This window comes from Grampus griseus (assembly GCF_964374135.1).
Source record: "Grampus griseus genome assembly, chromosome: 3".
NCBI lineage: Eukaryota > Metazoa > Chordata > Mammalia > Artiodactyla > Delphinidae > Grampus > Grampus griseus.
In genome coordinates, this window is record NC_139019.1 from 129,664,076 (window position 1) to 129,678,736 (window position 14,661).

A 14,661-nucleotide genomic window follows, 5' to 3' on the forward strand; every position below is an offset into this window, starting at 1 on the left:
AATGTTAGCGTCTTTCTCTTCTCACCGCCTCTCCACTTTCATGCCAAAAATTCTGTGTCAAACTGTTTTAGTGCCTTAAAATGGTTTATATCAGTCATTGGTCGAATTAAAGTGGCACTATCTACAAACGGAAATGTAAGCCAGAAGTTTTTGTTTTGTGTTATTAATATTTCACTAAACCTTAATAACAAAATTTTAAAATCGTAAGGGTCTTGAAAAAAATCAGAGTGACCCCAAAAGAACAACGAAGAGGTGGGAGGGTCCCCAGAGGGTAAAGAGAGCCGCAGGGAGGTTTGGTGGGATCTGGAAAGGTCACCACACAGATTTGCCTGTTGGAGACCCCCCACCTCAACCCGAGAAGACCCCTCCCGACAGCGCCCACCCCCCCACACACACACACCCACCGCGCGAGCCTGTTTGGCTTCAGTCCACACAGCCTCCTTCTGCCCAGTCCACTGCCTCCCCTTCCCCCATCACCTGACAATCAACGACGTGCAGAATTGTAGCCTCTGGGTCTTGGAAGGGCCCTTGTCCTGCGACTTACAAGAAAGACCAAGAGGTTCAGAGAGGCAGCTGTCTCCCCGGGCTCCATCCAAGGGTGGGATGCTGGGGTCTGGAGGCAGCTGGGGCTGCTATGGGGACCGGCGTTGCTATGGGGACCGGCGTTGAGGAAAAAGAGAGCCAGCAACGCCCTCTAGTGGTCGAAGATTCCAACGACAGCCGTACCAGCCATCCGCGCTTGGGACAGCCCTCTCACGTGGGGTGCGAGGTCTAGTTCAGCAGGAGAGGCAGGAATCACGTTTCATCTGAAATACCGCTGACAACCCCAGAGGAAGGAGCCACGCGGGAAAACCGCAGAGTCGCTCAGTAAGCCCAAGACAGCGACTCTTCCAACTACTAGGGACTGTGGAACCATTAGGACAGTCCTCTGACCCCTGAGCAGGACCACTCCCAAAAGCATCCTTTCCCTATCCAGAGCTGTCACGTATTGATAGAAGACTCGCCCGGTAAAGACACACCACCACCTCCTGTACATAGATCCACAGATGAACTGTAGTAACACATTAAAAACTTCCTAAGCCAGGCATTGTGCAAAGCATCTTACATACTTATCTCCCTTAGTTCTCCCTTGTTTTTAATCCCCATTTTAGAGATGAGGACAGTGAAATGTAGAGACACAAAGAAACTAGAGCCATAATTCAAACCCACTTAGGTCTGACCAGTGCCTGGCACAGAGGGGTCGTCCTTTAAATAGCGACTGCTATTGTCATTAGCAGTGTTAGTGTCAGCATCAATATTAGCAAGACTGGAAAGGTGATTTCAATGTCTTATCTGAATTCTGTGTTTTCACATTTTAACTCCTTCTTTCACCTGATTTTTCACCTGATTCAGACTGAATCAGTCTCCTGTTGACTTTAAACCAGTTCAGTCTGAGCAGTGCCCATGTAGGTTGGTAGGACCAAAGGTGCCTGAATCAAGCTCTCCTCACTTTTTGTTACAATATCTAACTACCCTGTCTTAGTTGCAGATCATATTTTACATGTTTGTTCAGTGTTTTAACAACCAGATCCTTCTAGAGTGTTGTCTCCTAGATCATCATACTGATAGATTTGAGGAGAGGTATCCTGAAAGCCCCAAGAGAGCCAGATAAAGAGGGAAACCAAAGTCTTACTAAAGGTGTACAGATTCCAGAAGGACAAAAAGCCAGGGAGCAGTGGAGCAGCAATTCAGGAAGGATGAACTGGCCACCAGCTTGCCTGCCTCAAGAAGAAGTAGCCAGTCTTAATTTATTTACTAAATTTGCTAAGATCCTTCTCGTCTGTGCTTCTGGGCAAGGGGTCTTTGGGAAGGCAGTAACAGAAACCCACTCAAACTTGGCAAAACAAAAGTTGATTTTTGTTTGGAGACTTATTCCAAGATTCTGGACAATTCTCTGTGATCCAAACTCAAGAAAAGCAGGGGGGCCTCAGACAGGACTGGGACCCAGAACTAGGAAGGTGTTAGGAGTAGGGATAAGAGGAGCACACCGCCTGCTAAAATCCCAGAGTCCTTTTCATGACTCTAGCAAGGGGAGAGGTAATAGAAATAAACGTAAAGTCCCTTACTTTGGCCCAGTAACTGTACAAAAGTTCAAGATCTGGGAGAAATGACTTACTAAGCCATGTCTGGAAAATGCAATATTCATTAAAATAGTAATTTAAGTATCATTTAAAATTAGAATATTATTTGATTTGATCCTTTAAAAAGAATCCTGGTGAATTTCAACACCTTTCCTTGGTCAGATTGGCCATCCTTGCCTGTGGTTAGAGAAGAAACCACGGTGGTCTCTCATCGTCCTTGTGGCTTGAGCAACTCAGACAGTGAGCCAGAGGACCTGGGTGGCAAGGCAGGAAAAGGAGACTCTTCAGATGTGCCGGCCCCCCTTAGGCCTTCAGCTTCCTCTGGGCACAGTTTTAAATTAAACCCAGCCTCTGCTCTGCAGGGGCCTGAGGGGGATAACAATGTTCCTGAACTGATTTCTGACCCACTGTTGACCTCTTCAGCACTCAGAAAAAACGAGACAGTGGCAAGGAAATTTTGTGGTTTCCCAGTCCCAAACTCAGAGCCAGCAAAAGTGAGGAGTTGGTGGATTTGGGCTTCGATACCAGGGCCTTCCTCCTGTGAGCTTCCTTCCTCCTTACTCAGGAGTTGGCAAACTATTTTTGTGTGACCCGTAAGCTAAGAATGGTTTTTACATTTTTAAATAGCTGAGGGGGGAAAAAATCAAAAGAATAATAATATTTTGTGACATATGAAAAAATCAAATTTCAGTGTCCATAAATTTTGACAGCCACACCCATTCACTTACGTAGTGTCTAGGGCTGCTTTATAGCTATATCAGAGTTGAGACCACATGGTCTGCAAAGCCTAAAATATTTACTGTCTCACCCTGTACAGAAAACATTTGCCAGCCTCAGCCTTACCTTCTGCTTCTAGGGCAGTCATTTACACTAAGGTGTGAGTGATTGATAACAGCCTAAAGTGCTAACTTGCTTTTACCCTTCAGAAGGAAATCTGGATTGCAGTAGGGGGAAAATGATATGATAAAGCCTAGAGAATTAAAGCAGGGGAGGTATCCTGGCAACAGCCTGGGGTTGGAGGAAGATGTTGGGAGCAGGGAATTTCCCCTGAACCGTGATGCTTTGCTCTTCCAAGAAAAGTAAGAGGTTCTCCGCAGATGGGATCTACACGGCAGGTGGAGTGAGGGATTTTCATCACAGTTACACAGAAGAATTCACTTTTCCTCTCCTCCAAGTCTACTCACAAACAGGATGTTTCCTCACCTGCTGCTGCCTCTACTTGCCAGTAATATGGTTGTCATTTTTTATTGATTATCTTTGTGTTTTGTAATCAAAGTAGCAACCTTAACACCTCAAAGGATTGTTAAAAATTCCAGCTGCTGAGGGAATTTTACCTTCTGGTTGCAAATTATAATTCGTTTTTACAAGGCAACTTGGGCAGCACTCTTAGTTAAATGTGACAAAACCCAACTCAAATTGGGTTAAGCAGAAAGGGAATTTACTGACTCATGTCAATGGAAAGCTCTGAGGTAGTTCTGGCTTCAGACATGGCTGGATTCAGGAACCAAAAGAAGCAATGTGTTCCTGGTTCTAACCCTCAGCTCTGCCTCATTCTGGGTTGACTTCAACCTTGGACAGGCTTTCCAAATGGCCCAGCAGCTCTCGGCATCTTACCCACCAGATCTTACCCAGCAATTCTTCCCCATAGTTACCAAAAAAAAAAAAAAAAATCCAGGACTGATGCCTCTCGATTCTGATTGGCTTGGCCCAGGTCACATGCCCACTGCTGGCCAATCCCTATGTCTGGGCTATCTATATTCCCATTGGCCAGGCTGGGTCACATGCCTTTCCTTCAGCCACAGGAGGTAATAGTGAGGCAGAGGTGGGTCCCCAAAGGAAAATCAGTGGGAGGCGATCTGTAGAAAAAGAGGGGATGCAAGATGGGCAAGAAAACCAGCAGCAGTGTATTATTCAACCGTGAGTTGCAGAGTCCTTAAAACATGCATAAATAATAAATATAGAAGACTTAAAAACACGGTCCTTGATGCAGCATAAAATAAGAAAGGTTGACCTTCACCTCCAGGACCCTTTGTACCCACTTTTCTCCTCGGCCCTTCGGAGAGCCTGACCCTTGCACCTGCCTCTCCCCTCCAGAACCTGAAGCGAGTGGCGGAGGTGTGGATGGACGAGTACGCGGAGCACATCTACCAGCGCCGGCCCGAGTACCGCCACCTCTCCGCTGGAGATGTAACTGCACAGAAAAAGCTCCGCAGCTCCCTTAACTGCAAGAGTTTCAAGTGGTTTATGACCAAGATCGCCTGGGACCTGCCCAAATTCTACCCACCTGTGGAGCCCCCGGCCGCAGCGTGGGGTGAGGTGAGTCTGAAGGGCCAGGCAAGCCACATAATTAGGGCCCGGCGCAAAATGCACGTGCAGACCCCAGGTCCACAGGTGAGAGAAAAAAGTGCCGGTAACACAGCATTGTAAATCAACTATATTTCAGTAAAAAAATTTTTTTAAAAAACAAAAACTTATCGTCATCTAAAAACTGCCAGTAGAGGTATAAAATATAAAACTTTTTACTTTCTTTCGGTGGTCTCTTAGCCTTGCGGTGGTGTTTTTGTTTGTTTGCTTTTGAATGTTATAAGTAGAGAAAAATTAAAACTTTAAATGATTAGTGTGAATTTTACCATTCATCTTTATATTCTGCAGTGCCAGTCTTAAAGGCAATGAGAGCATTTAACTCGTGCACAGTTGGTGAAATTTCACAGTCTGTATTTCAGACCTTGTCCATGCATTTGTATTTTTTACCAGAGCAGTGGAAACACTGCACAAAACTAACTCAGCTGTTTTTATTTCACTTCTTGATAATGTACACGTCCTATCAACTGTCTCTACCTTGGGCTTACTGATGAATGAGAAAGAACTGAAGGGAAAGGAACTGTGGGTTGCCCCCTCCTTCCCTTTGCTTCTGTGCTGTTATCTGCTGCTGAAGTAGTTGGCTCATCCAGAGAAGCATCACAGAAAGGACACGATAGGGCTCCCCAGTCCCTCCTGTGTCTTTGACCAGCATTCCTCTTTGTGCAGCTGAAGCCAGTTCTGATTGGAAAGGAGGGCGTGGCCTCTGGGACATGCCAGCGCCCCCACTGAGTCACAGCCACGACACACTCACCCTGTTCTCCCTTTGAGTCCTGCTGAACTCCGCTGCATGTGGGACCCCAGGATTCTGTGCTTGCAGGGACTCACAGCTGCTATCTGTGAACTTGGCAGAAAGGACCGGCAGATGCTCATAGAGCATGTGTCACCTCTGCTCACGTGCGTGCTCTATTGCCCCATCAGATTTCACTTGCAGGTTTCAAAGATAAAATTACTAGAAAGTTTAAGACAGTGACAGCAGAGCTTTAAACCAAACACAGGACTTCCCTGGTGGTGCAGTGGTTGAGAGTACGCCTGCCAATGCAGGGGACACGGGTTCGAGCCCTGGTCCGGGAAGATCCCACATGCCACGGAGCAGCTAAGCCCATGCACCACAACTACTGAGCCTGTGCTCTAGAGCCCGCGAGCCACAACTCCTGAGCCCGCGTGCCGCAACTACTGGAGCCCGTGCTCCACAACAAAGAGAAGCCCCTGCAATGAGAAGCCTGCGCAACGCAACTAGAGAAAGCCCGCGAGCAGCAACAAAGACCCAGCGCAGCCATAAATAAATGTATTAAAAAACAAACACAGACTCTGAGTGAGGGACCCTGTGCCGTTGCCCTTGTCACACACCCATGGAGCTGGTCCTGCTGGAGGAGGCAGACAGTCCGTCACCACATCCTGGGCGTGGCTCCTGGCTCCGGTTGAGAGCACCCACTCGCTTAGAGATGGATATATGGGGGCTTGTGGAGGGGAAGCATAAGCATTGGCGCTCCTGTTTTAAGTGACAGAAGTCCATTTTAAAGTGAAAAGGGGGGATTTATTGATTCTCACAGGAACCTTGGATAGCTGTGGCTTCAGCTGTGAACACCTGGATCCAGGGAGCTCAAATGATGTCAGTCTCTTTTTCTCCTGCTTAACTGTGCTTCCTTTTGTGTTGGCCTCACGCCGTGAGTAGCAAGATTGGCTCCCAGAAGCTTCAGGCTGAGAAATCCCAAGCTTGGCCCAACCCAGCAGAAAGTAAAGACCTCTTTCCCAGTGGAGCCAGCAAAGGTCCAGGATTGAAATCTTATACTTGGATCCTGCACCAATCACTGTGGCCATTGGAAGAAGGGGGAAGCAAGGGTAGGATGGGTGCTCTGGCCACGGGATGGGCCAGGAGCCGTGGCCCTGTGGAAAATCAGGGCATTTTTACCAGAGGTGGAGAGACACGCGTTGGGCAGAAACATCAGATGTTACTTGTTCAGATTCACACAGCAACTTAGAGGGGCCGTTCCCAACTAAGCCATCTGCCTAGCCCCGCCCAACACCAACACGAGTTTTCTAGACAAGGTGTCATCTTGATTTCCCTCATGAAGCTCTTCATTTCTTTGCCACTCTATTGGCTTTCTCCCCCGTGTTTGTTCAGGTCCTCCGAGAAGCAGACACCAAGATGGGACTAGACGTGCAAGAGACTCACTGGGGCAACACTTGAGGAAAGAATTGAGCAGGGAGGCGGGGAGAGCCGTCAGAACGTGATGCTGCGGAAGAAGGGTCCCAGCCTGCAGTGAGGCTCTACTGAAGTCTGGCCGTGTTAACAGGCAGTCTTCTGGCCAAATCACCTGCCCGAGGAGCGCGCATCTCCTGGGGGTGGGCCTGCCTCCCTCAAACGCTGGCTGGGGGCAGCGCCGGGGAGCGTGGCCTCCTCTCGGACACGGTGGTGGACGCAGAACACGGCAGCTTGGTGGTCAGACCCCTGCAGCCGGACATTGGAGTTGACCTTTTCTGAGCCCCGACACCCCCTCCCCCTCAGTCGAACGAGGAGCCACGTCTGTGAAGTAGGAGCTGCACGATGTGATGCCGGCACCTGGCACGGTGGCTTGCCTGCTGTCCGTGCTGGCTGGCCACGCGATTGCCGGGGCCTCCACACCCCCACGGTGCTCTTCCCCGCACGCCCCCACCCATCTTAGTGAGACCACTGTTGCTCTTTGGATCTTCCCATTCACCCGTCCTAAAAGGCAGAGTCTCCAAGGTCCCACAGCAAAGACCCTACACCTTTTCTAGAGTGGTTTTCAAGGCATAGTCTCTAGATCACCTGTAATGAGGGAAAAATGTGATCCCTGGACCTGTTGGGTCAAATTCTCTGGGAGAGGAGCCGGGGAATCCTCCTTTCAACAGCCCCTCCCCTCCAGGCACCCGCCACCCCCCCAGGACTCTGCGTGCTCTAAGACAAAGCAGGGTTTAGCAGAGCGGCTCTCTGTGTTCCTTTATCGAGAGGCTCAGGGCCCACCCACCAACCCGGGGCAAGCTTTATTAGGGTAATTCAGCACTCAGCCCATGTGATGCCTCTGCCTCGTTTCCCTCCCCCCACCCCAGCAGGGGCCCAGGCAGGTATCTCGAGGTGGCTAACTGGTCCACTCTTTGCTTCTTTCTTGTCCAGATCCGCAATGTGGGCACAGGGCTGTGTGCAGACACGAAACATGGGGCCCTGGGCTCCCCACTGAGGCTGGAGAGCTGCGTCCGGGGCCGAGGGGAGGCCGCCTGGAACAACATGCAGGTAAGGGCCGCTCCTCAGGACCAGTAGTCGGGCTCTCTGTGCCATCGCGGCCTGCACTGCTCACATGGTCAGGACTGGGAGGGAGAGGCCACGGGTCAACGATGAGTCTCGGGACTTCCCTGGTGGCTCAGTGGTTGAGAATCCACCTGCCAATGCAGGGGACACGGGTTCGAGCCCTGCTCCAGGAAGATCCCACATGCTGCGGAGCGACTAAGCCCGTGCACCACAGCTACCGAGCCTGTGCTCTAGAGCCCGCGAGCCACAACTACTCAGCCCGCACGCCACAACTACTGAGCCCGCGTGCCACAGCTACTGAAGCCCATGCACCCTAGAGCCCGTGCTCCGCAACAAGAGAAGCCACCACAGTGAGAAGCCCACACACCGCAACGAAGAGTAGCCCCCGCTCGCCGCAACCAAAGAAAGCCCACACGCAGCAAAGAAGACCCAACGCAGCCAAAAATTTTTTTTAAAGACTCCATGCTTCCAATTCAGGGGGCGTGGGTTCGATCCTGGTTGGGGAGCTAAGATCTCACATAGCACGGCCAAAAAGATGAATCACAGGTCAGCCCAGGGTACGCATTATAAGAGCCTCCTGAGCACCTTGGAAAGAGGAACCCTGCACATCAGTCTGGACTGTTGGTTACAAATGACAGACACCCAGCCCAAGTGGCCATCAACAGAAAGAGGGAGTTACCGGCTGGTGTCACTGAAAAGTCTAGATGATGTCATCAGGATCTCTCTAGGGTCTCAGCTCTGCTTCCCTCTCCGTTGGCTCCATTCTTAACCTGGCTGTCTTCCCACGTGGTGGCAGATGTGACCACCAGCAGCATAGGCTGCCAGCCCCTCAGTGAAAAGGCATGTCCTTCCCAAGAGTTCTGGAGAAGTCCTGGAGCTCTCACATGTTGGGTTTCCTGAGCCAGTGATGATGGGGGTGTGATACAGTGCTCTTACTGACCTGAGCCAGGAATAATGCCTGTTCTCACCAGCCCGAGTGGAAAACACCCTGGTTCTATCAAAGAAATTGACATTGTAGTTGAAAATATTCCCACAAAGAAAATTACAGGCTCAGATAGAGTTACTGGTGAATTCTCTCAAATGCTTAAAGAAGATAAGTTACTGATTCTACAGAAACTCTTCCGGAAAAGGAGGGAATACGTCCCACCTCATTTTATGAGGCCAGCATTACCTTAATAGCAAAACCAGACTAAAACATTATAAGAAAACCACAGAGCAATATCCCTCATGAACATAATGCAAAAGTTCTAAACAAAAGTTTAGAAAATTATATCCAACAATATATGAAAAGAGTAATACATCATGGCTAAGTGTAATTTATCCCAGGAATGAATGGTTGGTTTAACATTAGAAGATTAATCAATATGATTCACCATTAACAAAATGAAAAAGAAAACCATATGATCACCTCAGCACACCTAGAAAAACCATTTGACAAAATCTAACATCCATTTCTAATAAAAACTCTCAGCAGACCAGGACTAGAAAGGAACTTCCTCAACTTGATAAAGGGCATCTGTAAAAATTCTACAGCTAACATCATATTTCATGGTAAAAGTCTGAATGCTTTCCCACTAAGATCAGGAACAAGACAGGGATCCCAATCTTATCATTTCTATTTGACAGTGTTCTGGAGGTTCTAACCTGTGGCAAGAAAAAAATAATTTCATCCAGGTGGGAAGTAAAGAACAAAAACTGTCTTTATTTGCAGAGTATGTGATCATCTATGTAGAAGATTCAATAAAATCTACAGAGAAGCTACTAGAACTAATAGCTGAGTTTAGCATAGTTGCATGATACAAAAGTCAGTTGTTTCTCTACATACTAATAATGAAGAATCAGAAGTTAAAATTAAAAACAAGCATTTACAATGACAAAAAAAATGAAATACTCAGGTGTGAAACTGACAAAAGATGTGAAAAACCTGTGTACCGAAAACTACAAAATATTGCTGATAGAAACTAAAGAAGTTCTAAATAAATGAAGATACATACCGTGTTCATAGGTTGGTAGACCCAATAATTGATATCAATTCTATCCAAAGAAATATATAAATTCAACAGAATCCTAACATTGTAGTAGGCTTTTTTGTAAAAATTGAAAAACTGATTCTAAAATTCATATGGAAAATGGACAGGACCTAGAATAGCCAAAACAAAATTTCAAAAGAAGTACAAAGTTAAAGACTAACACTGATTTCAAGATGTATCGTAAAATGTCAGTAATTAAAGGTGTCATATTGACATAAAGAAAGATAAATAGGGCTTACCTGGTGGCGCAGTGGTTGAGAGTCCGCCTGCCAATGCAGGGGACATGGGTTCGTGCCCCGGTCCGGGAAGATCCCACATGCTGCGGAGCGGCTAGGCCCGTGAGCCATGGCCGCTGAGCCTGCGCGTCTGGAGCCTGTGCTCCGCAACGGGAGAGGCTGCAACAGTGAGAGGCCCACGTACCGCAAAAAAAAAAAAGTATCAAACTGTACACTTAAATGTGGGCAATTATCGCATGCCAAATATTGTTCAGTAAAGCTGCTGAAAAGAAAGTTTATCGACCAAATACCATATGTGAACCTGGTTTGGATCCTGATTCAAACAGACTGACTGTGAAAAGAGAGGTATAAGGCAGTCTGAGAACACTTGAACTCAAGATATTTGATGACATGGAAGATTCTGTGATAACTTTTCATTGTTATCATGGCATGACACCTGGTGTGGTAGGATGTCCAGGATTTGCTTCAGAATAACGTTGTGGGTGGGATATGGTGAGGGAAAGCTGTAACAAGATTTGCTGTGAGTTGGTAATCCTCGAAGCTGGGTCACTGGGACAGGTGTGGTCAATAAACTTTTTTCTGGACTCCTGTGTTTAAAATTCCCCATGATTACAAAAAAAGAGAGTCCCCTAGCTTTGCTGTCCACCTCACGATGTGCCTGTGTGTACAGGTGTTCACCTTCACCTGGAGAGAGGACATCCGGCCTGGAGACCCCCAGCACACCAAGAAGTTCTGCTTCGACGCCATCTCCCACACCAGCCCCGTCACCCTCTACGACTGCCACAGCATGAAGGGCAACCAGCTGTGGAAGTACCGCAAAGTAAGACAGGGTGTGGGGGGAACAGGGAAGCCTGCTCGATTTAAAAAAAAAAAAAAATGTAATGCCTCATTCCTGCCCCCCAGAGCCCCTCCCTCACGTGTTTGTTCCACAGACCTACCATGCCCGACTCTCCAGTCATCAAGAGAAAGCAGAAATTCAACTGTTTATTTGAAGTCTCTGGAATCTTAAATGTTGGCAGCTGAGCCCATTTCTTAAAAAAAACTACCTTGAAAGCCAATGAAATTTGACTGGAGATGGGCAGTGATTAGGGCCCCGTCCCAGAAGTAGCAGGCATCACTTCTGCCCGCATCCCAGTGGGCACAGCTTAGGCATGTGACAAGGCCAGCTGCAAGGGAGGCGGGCAGTGCCCACTGTGTGCTCGAGAGGAGAGCCAGACAGGTCTGCGAGCCTCCCTGCCTCCTTGCTGTTACTGCTGCTGCTGTTTGTTCACCTCCCCAGCGTGGCCCGGCTGATAACCTGCCTGTTTTGCAGGACCAGACCCTGTATCACCCCGTCAGCGGCAGTTGCATGGACTGCAGTGAACGTGACCACAGGATCTTCATGAACACCTGCAACCCCTCCTCTCCCACTCAGCAGTGGCTGTTTGAACACACCAACTCAACAGTCTTGGAAAAATTCAATAGCAACTGAGCCTTCATGTTCCCGTGGCAGGCCTGGCAGGGTCCTCTCCGGCATTCACTGCAGCCTCCCTCTCCCAAGAGAGGCAGGGCTTCTGCGGACTCCGTCACATAAAAGCTGCTGGCCAGCCGGGCCAGGGCAGAGGGGGCGCTTGAAGCTGGGCCAGGTGTCTGCCTGGCCCTGCAGGCCCAGAGTGGTGGAGCCGGGATAGAGAGCAGACCCCACAAGAGGCCCCGCTCAAGAGCAGAGCCTGCTGCACCCCTGGCGGCATCATGGAAATACAGGAGAGCCTTTTCAACTTTGTCACCACGTTCCCTTGAGCATTATGCAGGAGGACTGCCAGGGCAGCCCTAGACCACCCTAAACTGAGTCCTCTGAGGCTGCCTAGCCTTCAGGTGGCTCATACATGACAGTCCTGCAGAGAGAGAGGCAAATTCTGTCTGTAGGGGGGGCAGCTTTTAGCACCAGTGCCACCCATCTGCAGCAGAAGGGAAAAAGTCTTTCTCGGGGCCACTGGTTTCAGCCTTTGAATTTTTGCCTGCCCAGCGTCTGTTCTCTGTCACAGCCCCAGGAGATGCAGTCAGTCGAAAGCCGTGCCTCGGGCCCTCCGAGTGTACAATACTGACCCCTGGCCAGCTGCCAGGCCTGGGGGCAGCAGCGCGACCCGCAGATATTCCTTTGCAGCCGTGGACAGACGGGATGTCTCCCCTTGCTCTCAGGGTACTCGAAATGCCCATTTTAGCGCTCTCCGGGCACAAGGACAGCCCAGCCACCAGCTTTTCAGGACTGTGTTTCAGATGGCCTTGGGCCTGTGGCACGGGCCCAGTAGAAAACCTCCAAACTAGAAATTCTGGCTGAATTTCCCTCATCAGTGCTTCCATATCTCTCCCCCCACCCACCCCGCCTCTCTCTCTCTCTCTCTCTCTCTCTCTCTCTCTCTCTCTCTCTCTCGGCCAATTGCCTGCCTCAGGAGAGGAACAGAGGTGTGAGGTCCGGAGGCCTCCAGGGTGGACCATGGGCAGATGCCTCGCCTCTGACTCATTGTGGTTCTGGTTCTCATATGGAATTCTAGAATTTTTAAAGAACTCTGTACTGTGATCACAAACTAAAATGACACGTAGGATTCTGGTATTCTAGCATCCAATATGGATTTCTAGGATGCTGTGATTAGCCAGCCAAGTGTAAAACATTCGAGGCAGCCCCCAGCCTAGAGACAATCTGTGAAGTCCAACGTTGGTGGTGCTGGGGGAGGGGGCAGGAGACCTGTGTCCGTCAGCTCATACCGGAGGCCTTGGTGTGACACGGTCCTCAGCCCAGACCTAAAGCCCTGCCAACCTGCCACCATGGTCACACCTGCAGTGGAGAACAGATCCCAGTGTCCCATGAACAGACGTGTACCTAGCTCCATGCCGGTCCTTTGTGTTTACCTTTTGCTTTGTTGATTATGTGTCAGCCTCCCAGAGGGCTCCCAAACTAATAGGAAGTGTTTCTGTAACCAGCCTGCCACCCACTGACTCAGACATGGAAATCGCAGTCTACAGCCCACGGCTTCTGCCAGCTAGCCCAGGAAGTCCTTGAATCAGTATTCCAATTAGAGTCGAGCCTCTCGACTGTGTTATTTACCAATGAAATAACTGAGACATAAATCTGGGAGCAGAGCCACGAATCTGCCTTTGAGATGCTGGCTGATCTCAAGGCTGTCAATTATCTGGGGAGGGAAGTAAACATTCCCGGCCACCACCACCCCGATTAAGCGTGCAGCAGGCAAAGTGTCACTTCCACTTCTGCCTCAGCACAAGCCCTGCTCTGGCCACGGGCCCGCAGGAGAGGCAGCCCCGTGCTTACAAAGCCTGCTTGTCGATCCCTGGTGTCTTTTCCAAGGGAGTGCGATATCTTTAGAAGTGGCCCTCTGTAGGAAGGAGTCGAAGATGAGACCCCTTTCAGAATCTAGGATAACAAGAGTGTCGCAATATGGGAGAACTGAGTTAGGATTCATCATCAGAGAGTAATTCAGCATCATTAAAATACAAACTGTGCCTTTTAAAAAGAAAAAATGCAAATGTACAGCCAATCCCTAAACTTGAATCATTTCCTAGTGCCTTGCTAGACATAAAGCGGCGGGGTTGGGGGGAGGGGAAACATTTTTGGTGGTGTGTGCAGTTCCTGTTGGATGAGTGTGTGTTTCTTAATGTCTAATTTCAAGCAGGAGGCGTTGGGCCTAGAGCAGGATCTGAGACAGCAATGCCTCCCAAGGGCCAGAGGCCAGAAGTTATTCCATTTTATGCAAATAACACCCCAAATTTAAAGGGTAACTGCATGGCTCATTTAATCTGTGGCCAAGAAGGGCCTCAGCAGCCCCTGGGAGAGGGCCCTGTTTGGAAGCCACGCCTGCAGCCCCCAATCCCACGCCCAGGTGGAGGGCGGAGCAATGGCTAGGTTTCCGAATGGTCCCACTCCAAGTGGGTGACAGGACGCATGTGGGAAGCAGGAGCAGCAGCAAGCGGTCCTCAGTCGTCCTCTTTTCCATCCTTTGGTTCTCCTTTTGAGTCTGGCTTTGCACCCTCAACAAGGGATGGGCAGGTCCTCTGAGCACTCTGGCATTTGTAATTGCTGAGCCCACATCTGTAGGTGCTGAGACTTGACATAGCCTGTAATCAAGGAAGGAAGGAGAGAAGTCCATTTGTTAACTGGCCAACTGATCGCACATACTAGCCACCCATTGTTTTGTCTTCATTTTGGAAAACCACCAAGCTCAAGGATCCAGGTCCCTGCTCCACCCTGGCTGATGCTCAAACAGCCAGGAGCCTGTGGAGGTGCCGTCATCCAGGTAATGTGTGAGAACCTGGACCCTTTTTCCTTTAGAGCCTTTCTTCTGAGCATGGGGTCGCAAAACAGGGTGTGGCTAGAGAGTACCATGCCTGTGTGGCCCACCAGCAGCCTTTCCAAAGGGGGACTCCAGAAACATTTTGGAATGCAAAGAGCATCTTCACTGTCAGTACAAGGCCTTGGAGGAGGCGGCTAAGTGTGCAGGCACACGTGGGAAAAGCCATCCCACCTTGTGCTTCCAGTTGGAGCTTTCAACTTTTAAAACAGTCCAGGAGCTATCAGTTCCCTATTTTTGGAAGAAATAGCTCAGAGGCAGAAGGGAGTACATCCACAAAAGGGATCTAATGGGAGATACGACCTTAGG

The 14,661-nt window shown here is 49.3% G+C and overlaps 1 protein-coding gene across 1 annotated transcript in view; it reads left to right on the forward strand.

Moving 5' to 3' along the window:
• The window catches only part of GALNT10 (polypeptide N-acetylgalactosaminyltransferase 10), a gene marked incomplete at both ends in the record, with an annotated part of 222,361 nt that extends 210,878 nt beyond the window's left edge, over positions 1 to 11,483 (forward strand). The window contains 4 exons of the mRNA XM_082652167.1: positions 4,215 to 4,436; positions 7,615 to 7,731; positions 10,683 to 10,832; positions 11,325 to 11,483. Coding sequence (XP_082508293.1) covers positions 4,215 to 4,436; positions 7,615 to 7,731; positions 10,683 to 10,832; positions 11,325 to 11,483 — 648 coding nt within the window. The remainder of the gene's footprint in view (positions 1 to 4,214; positions 4,437 to 7,614; positions 7,732 to 10,682; positions 10,833 to 11,324) is intronic.
• Between the last annotated feature and the right edge of the window lie 3,178 nt (positions 11,484 to 14,661).